The sequence below is a fragment of the Amaranthus tricolor genome, chromosome 7 (assembly GCF_026212465.1).
Source record: "Amaranthus tricolor cultivar Red isolate AtriRed21 chromosome 7, ASM2621246v1, whole genome shotgun sequence".
Taxonomy (NCBI): Eukaryota; Viridiplantae; Streptophyta; class Magnoliopsida; order Caryophyllales; family Amaranthaceae; genus Amaranthus; species Amaranthus tricolor.
In genome coordinates this window covers 31,326,591-31,333,698 of record NC_080053.1, presented here as the reverse complement: position 1 = coordinate 31,333,698, position 7,108 = coordinate 31,326,591, and the positions used below count along the sequence as shown (strand labels likewise).

At 37.8% G+C, this 7,108-nt stretch overlaps 3 protein-coding genes across 5 annotated transcripts in view; 2 read left to right on the top strand and 1 right to left on the bottom strand.

Annotated features, from left to right (window-relative positions):
- The window catches only part of LOC130818345 (O-fucosyltransferase 23), a 3,222-nt gene extending 1,422 nt beyond the window's left edge, over positions 1-1,800 (top strand). For both annotated transcript variants that reach the window (XM_057684489.1, XM_057684488.1), the window contains one exon: positions 1-1,800. This exon is cut by the window's left edge. In XM_057684489.1, coding sequence (XP_057540472.1) covers positions 1-792 — 792 coding nt within the window. In that variant the 3' untranslated portion in view covers positions 793-1,800.
- Positions 1,801-1,941: 141 nt separating this feature from the next.
- On the bottom strand, positions 1,942-3,375 carry LOC130818346 (protein GOS9-like). 2 transcript variants are annotated; one of them, XM_057684492.1, is made up of 4 exons: positions 3,248-3,375; positions 2,949-3,152; positions 2,578-2,835; positions 1,942-2,163 (listed from the first exon to the last, which is right to left on the bottom strand). In XM_057684492.1, exons 1-4 carry the CDS (start codon positions 3,260-3,262, stop codon positions 2,152-2,154), a joined length of 489 nt encoding a protein of 162 aa, XP_057540475.1. In that variant the 5' UTR covers positions 3,263-3,375; the 3' UTR covers positions 1,942-2,151. The 2 variants fall into 2 exon arrangements, with proteins under 2 accessions (XP_057540475.1, XP_057540473.1); XM_057684490.1 differs by having other exon boundaries at positions 2,087-2,835.
- A 1,500-nt stretch (positions 3,376-4,875) lies between these two features.
- Positions 4,876-6,602, top strand: LOC130818343 (serine/threonine-protein phosphatase 7 long form homolog). The gene is made up of 4 exons (XM_057684487.1): positions 4,876-5,732; positions 5,820-5,907; positions 5,983-6,401; positions 6,480-6,602. Exons 1-3 carry the CDS (start codon positions 5,557-5,559, stop codon positions 6,142-6,144), a joined length of 426 nt encoding a protein of 141 aa, XP_057540470.1. The 5' UTR covers positions 4,876-5,556; the 3' UTR covers positions 6,145-6,401; positions 6,480-6,602.
- Positions 6,603-7,108: the final 506 nt, after the last annotated feature.

Below are 7,108 nucleotides of genomic sequence, written 5' to 3'. Positions count from 1 at the left end.
TACGATCAGTACGAAGTCATACGAATAGTAGGAAAGCATCCTTTTCTCTGGCACGATCATTGGCCAATCAAGGACTACGCTAAGATTTTCGAGGGCTTAGTTTTAGTTGACGAGTTTGCAAAAGAAGCAGAACGAGTTATTTCTAAGATTAGAGCTGTAGGGAGAGAATTTTCCGATAATCAAGTGCTGGCGAAGAAGGGTGAGGTTGATAACGAGGATAGCACTAAATTTTCGTCTATACCTTACATGGCGGTTCATATGAGGATCGAGAAAGATTGGATGATTCATTGCAAGAAGCTTGAACAAAGATCCAACATAAATGAAATTTGTAGCAGCAAGGAAGAAATTATCCAACGAGTAGCGAACATTAAGGCGGTGAATAACCCGACAGTTGTTTACCTAGCTGTTGCCGATAGTCTATTGGAAGATAACACGATATTGAGTGGTTGGAAAGATGGGTTGCTTCCTTTCGAGAAAAAGAAACTAGGAGTTAGTCATATCTATGACAAATACCCGTATCTTATAAAGTCTGCTATTGATTATGAAGTATGCTTAAGAGCTGATGTCTTTGTGGGAAACAGTTTTTCTACGTTCTCTAGTCTCATAGTACTTGAACGGACACAAAAGACGATCAGTATGGGCGTTCCAAGTTCTTGTAATAACAATGTAGGGTGGCCTTCGTATGCGTACAATGTAATGGGAGACTTGGACGGTCCTAAAAAGTGGTTTACAAATATGTCGGACACAAGCCTCCAAGCGGTTAGCTATGGTTCAAATCGTGTCTCATGCTGAATGTCCTGTCGCGTGATTCTGCAGTACAGTTTTTGGGATTCTGTGCATAACATTTGCCTTATGTCTGTCGTACGTTATTGAAATTCTCGTGTTTGATTCAAATCGAAAGGAACAGCTCGATGATCGAGGGAAATCGATCAGTTGTAGTGACTTATATTTGAGCAAACTTTTGGGACTTGCTCTTGCAGAATGCTCATATCAGCTTAAGGTAATTTAGAGGTTGTTTTTTAGGATTTGATACTTTGTTTCCTTATTTTACATTTAGTGATGCTTTTTTATCCTTAAATTTCAATTCTTTATCTGAAGATATATGTAGAACTTGAGAAATTTCCTCTGTATATCCTTTATACTTCACTTATACTAGCATGCTGCTGTGAGATTGTAGTGAAAAACAAGGCTGCATTGCATCAGTCATGTTATAAAGGTTTCAATAAAACTGAATTGATATATCCTGCGTTGAAGGCGTAATAAAATGCGTTTTAGACTGTTTTGAGGAATATCTCATGCTTACTTCCACACAAAAACTTGATGTGTTTTCTTTCCATAACCATATGCCATTGGGAGGAGTAGCTCACCAAGCGTATATGCTAGTCAACATCTCACTAAATACTGATATTAAATCATATTTGGGCATTTTCTCAATACTTCCCAATATTTGGGCATTTTCTCAATCCATTATATGTGAGCCTACCATTATTTATGAATCTGCGAGGGCCCCCCAAACGACTCTTGTGGATAAGCTCACAACCACCAATGGATTCGTGGGTTTAAGCGTGTGTAAGAGGAAAGTTAACTACACATATTTGATTAGTTCCTCCCCAAAATCTCATAATAGTAGGAAGATTAGTCTTTCAAACATATATGCTAGTTAACATCTCATAATATATACTCCCTCTTATTCAGCTTAGGTGTCCCATTTACTTTTGAGACACTGTTCATTTATCACTCTTAAATTACATTTTATTATTAATCTATAAGTTAAAACATAGTCATGTGGGATCTTATTTGATTCGTTTTGATGTAAAGATTATTAATATCAACTTTTTATAATTTGTAATTATACTTAACTCGATTTATTAAGGATTGAATAAGTGCATTGGATAGAGTGTATAAAGTAAATGGGACACTTAAGATGAATAGGAGGGAGTATTAAACACCAACAAGACTATAATATAATATATTAAAGTTTAACAAACTCAAAGGACAATAACAGTACAAATTACAACAATCACTCAAGTTTAAGATTTGAAATCACACTTGAGGGCCAATACATCATTAGACAATTATTTGTGGCTTATTAAAAAAAAAAAAAAAAGCTATGGCTGATGTGGTAGCCAAAACAGTTCATTGAGAGCAGAATTAAGAGAATTCCTGAATTTAACATGAAAATCAACAAAAACATGGATGGTTAGAATATCAAATAATAACAAAGAAAATATATCTTTCTTTTTTCATTGCATTTTTCTCTAGTAATATGCTAGCTTAATTTCATTGGATAAATTTTGTAAATTAATGATGCATGCAGTCTTATTAATGTAATAGAAAAAGTATAAAAACAATAATAATAATAATAATAATAATAATAATAATAATAAAAGAAATGAGATCAACTTTATCATTATCATATCCAGTGTATTCCGCTCATAAGAACTATGATCAGGTTCTGAGGAGGGAAGGAAGACAACAACTCATATCCATAAAGAAGAGTACAGTTCAAGAGTCCCTCAGACCGATAAAAAATTAAACCTCAGAACTAAAAAAACATATTCTCCGATCCATTCTTACCTCCCTAAGGAAAACTCCAATGGACTCGAGAGTTTCGTCATAAGCTCCAAAAACACCGACGAGAGGCCAACCATATTGAAGTGGTGATTGAAAAGGTACTATATTATCAACATTCTCAGCAAGTCCATAAGGTCCATATCCCTGAGGGTTCAAATTGGTGTGTACCTTTATTTTTACAATCCCAACTTGATTACGATCTCTATCGTACCCATATTGTCCAGTAAATCCTGTTGGGTACTCACCACTCTTCATCGGGATCTGTACATTACATAGATTCAAAAGAATAAGAACTTAATTAAAGGATCTCGAGAAAATAATTTTAGAATCATGTGAAGATTTGACAATATCAAAAATTAATTTAAAATACTTACGTTAGCTGGATTTGGGGTGTTTTTACCAAATCGTACATTGTACTTACTTCCATCTGGTTTAGTCAACTCGAATCCGATTGCATCTACGACGTATCCATGATTGACAGTCACTGCACTGATACGTTCACTATCAGAAACTTTCCAACTGTAATTTTGTGGCACCTGAGAGCCATAAGGCCCGTATTGCACAATGGGTTGTCCTTGCTGCCAAAATTTTAAAAATAAAAGTATTATCAGCAACCGAAACTTTTATTACAATAAAAATGCATAATATATATAAAATTATTATTAGTATGTACCTTCATGCTAGCCATATTGAACTTGGTTTCTTTAAGCTTTGCCTTACTCAAATAAGTTTTCCACAATTGTAACGAATACGTCGCTAGGCCCTCCTTTTATAGGCCTCCATCATTTATCTTTTACAACCTGTACGTGGCTAGAATACGCATAAAACATTTTGATGTGGCCACTCAATTACATAGATTCCCTCATCCTCGCTACTTCTATCCTATTAAATTTGCCCAATTTTCTATTCTGTTTCGTCTTGTTAAATTTTCTTTAATTATATTTTTGGTAAAAACCCACATTCTTTCTTTAATTCTAATTCGATCTACAGTACATTTAATTTATCTTTTCATCTCATCGACGCATGTATCACATTACTCGGCTTTCTTCTTGATTTTCCCACCAAATGCATAAGAAACAAAATTGGTGAAAAATAGGGAATATACTACTAATATTGGACAATAATAAAGAATATATGCAAAGAAGATATAATATTTCAATGTGAATTAAATTCATATAAAATTTAAAGTGAACCCTTTTTGATAATTAGAGTTTGAAGTTTAATTATATATCTGACAGCGGACAGCGTACTTAGAGATTTATGGCCGATGAAATCCTTGTAGAGTCTTTTCCCTTAATATTGCCCCCAAAAAAATAATTCCCACTTTAGGTATTATGGGAAAATATTTCCCACAATACCGTCCACGTAGGATGGGTTTTAATTAATTTTTTTTTATTTTTTTAATATAACCGCCACATGAGATGGCGGTTTTGTGTAGAAATCCTAAATAAACCGCTAGATGAGATGGCGGTTTAGAAGAATTTCATCTTTTTTTTTTTAAAAAAAAAATAATGTAATGAGTAAACCGCCACATGAAGTGGCGGTTTTATACCTGTACAAAACGCCACTTTCTGTTTTGTTCTTCACTTCATTTGCCTCCTTCAAAGAAGCTGCTGCCGGTTATCTCTTTAAAAAAAAAAATTCTTCAATCCTCATTTACTTCATATTCACTATTCCTCTCATTCAACTAAATTAATCAACTACATTCTCATCTTCTCCTTCTTTACTTGTTCAATTTCATCATCATTTAAGGTAATAACATAAACCCTAATTTATTTCAATTTGCAAATTGAATATTTTGTTCACTATTGTTGTCATTTGAAGTTATAAATACATTGATTGTTTGTTATATTCTCTTGATTTCATGATTTAAGCTTACATTCTACACATTTGTAGTTGAATTTTATGATTTGGTTTGTATGCATATAAAGTGTTTGATGAAATGCTTCAATGAAAGTTCATTACTTTGTAGGGTTAGTTTAATGGTTTTAGTATATTTTCATGGTATTTTTAGCTTTTATATTTGAAATGAACCTTCTAATAAGTGTTCTAATACCTTAATATCACACATTCTTGTATTCAAATTTACACTTCACAATGAACAATTAAGTGTATGTGAAATCACTTGAAAAACATGTTTATATTTGCAGAATATGGATCATTATCCCGTTATAGTGTATTGGGGTGGGGAAGTAAGTTATATTGAATCCGATGTTGAATCTGATTATTATAACACTTATGTATGTAACAGCGATCATGGCGATGCCGGGCCCAGTTGATCCATCAGTGCTTACGCTTCAGGCGACACACAGGAGCGTATCTGCGTGGGAGGGCTCCACTGCCCAATTGGTTACTCGTCAGCACTACCAGGCGAGTACGTTACGGTGGGAGGTGGATGACAGGGTGTTAGACGTAGTCGAGCTAGCTGGTTTCAAATACATTCACCGGTTGTTGGGCGGGGGCTTAGAGCTAGATCGAGCTCTTATCACTGCATTGGTGGAGAGGTGGAGGCCGGAGACACATACCTTCCACCTCACAGTTGGCGAGGCAACGATCACGTTGCAAGATGTGGCAGTTATCATGGGACTGCCAGTTGAAGGACAAGCAGTCATTGGCCATGGGGAGGGAAATTGGCCAGCATTAGTACATGAGCTGCTAGGGGTTTGGCCGGAAAACCCTCAAGACCCCACCCAGCCGAAGATCATCGTTGGATCGTCATTGAAGCTGACTTGGCTCCGACAGCATTTTAGCGCGCTTGAGGATGATGCAGATGATGTGATGGTTGACAGACATGCCTGAGCTTACATCTTGTACCTGTTTGGATGCATCTTGTTTCCAGACAAGCACGGCGACTCGGTACAGTTGATATATCTCCCTCTACTGGGAGACTTGGAGCGCGTAGATGAGTACAGTTGGGGAAGTGCTACCCTAGCGTATCTGTATCGTAACTTATGCCGAGCATCTTGTAAGGGTGCCAAGGACATGGGTGGATGCTTGATGTTGTTACAGATATGGTCATGGGAGCACATTCATATAGGGAGGCCCATTATTCGGACGGTTCGACCGGATGGGCAACATGATCAGGAAGATGACGCGGATGATTTTGAACCGATATTAAGGTCACAGCATTGGCGCGGGATGGATCCTTTGGCAGTAAGGTAGCAACACTCAATTCACTATTCAAATTCATAATTTGACTATTTTATTATAGATGAAAATGTTAATCAATGTTTATTTTTTTGCAGCTGGCTTCGCGTATATCTTTCGAGATCCCACTCCCCACATACTCTCGTCTACTACAGGGACGCACTAGATCGACAACGGGACGAGCAGGTTAGTAACATTTACTATTTGTATTAGTTATGAATAAATTGTATACATTACTAAGTATATTGATTTCTATTACAGATGACGTGCAGCCTTACTCAGCGGCTAAGATGGAAGCTCTACCGCACATATGTACATCGGGCCACGAGATTTGGAGATCGCGTTGTCCTCTTATTTGCTTTGACATCGTCGAGCTACATCTCCCGGATCGTGTCATGCGTCAATTCGGTTTGGAGCAGGTAATTCCGCAAGCCTGTGACACCCAACGTCAACTACATGCGATCGATCGGAGGACTGGGGACAAGAACTACCTCGTACGACATAGATCGCATGTAGATGCGTGGAACGACCGAGCATCTACATTGGTTGGAGGAGATAACTTCACAGGTCATGGGAGTGCTATGTACATGAGTTGGTACAGGCGCATCTCCATATTACGCCTAACGAACACCGCATTTGCGTAGCCAGGATCACATTACCATCCGAAATCTATGTTAGTGGTACGTTTTCTTTCAACACTCATAACAAATAGTAATAGTTTTAAGTAACTGTTTTAACAATATAATGATAACAAACAGGCTGAGCGCATCCGATCGGTGTTGATACAATGTAATGACACGATTCAAGGGGCCGCTACATCGCCAGTTGACGTGGGCTATCGGCTATGTTCTCAGACCTTAGGCTCCATTAATGCGTCGTTGACCGATGCATTGAGTCAAGCGGGTTTGAGTACCTCATACCGACTCCACCCGTCATTGGCGACGTAGATGACACATTCCACACTCCTTCTCCAAGGAGTTCAGCCCATCGAGGTAGCTCTTCCGGAGGATCCAGTTCTCGGTCCACAAGAGGCCGCCAGCGTTCATCTACTCAGGGTCGGTCTTCCAGATCGCCATCGACATCCGCTACTATGTCACCGTTCGTTCCCCCGTCTTCCATTAACACTCCTCCGCCACATCCATCGCCTCCGCAAAGGATTATCACATATCAGCGTGCTAGTCAACGACGAGCTCCTACTCTTAATGTCATTGCGGAGGTTGACGAGTTCACACCATCATCATCCACCGGTGCGCAAAACAAAAGGGGCCGGGGTTTGTAGTTTAACAAAATTTGTATATTCTTATATTATTTTAACTTCTTGTATATTCTTGTATGACTTTAACTTTGTATGTTCATGATTGTAATATATCTTCGCATTATTTTCATA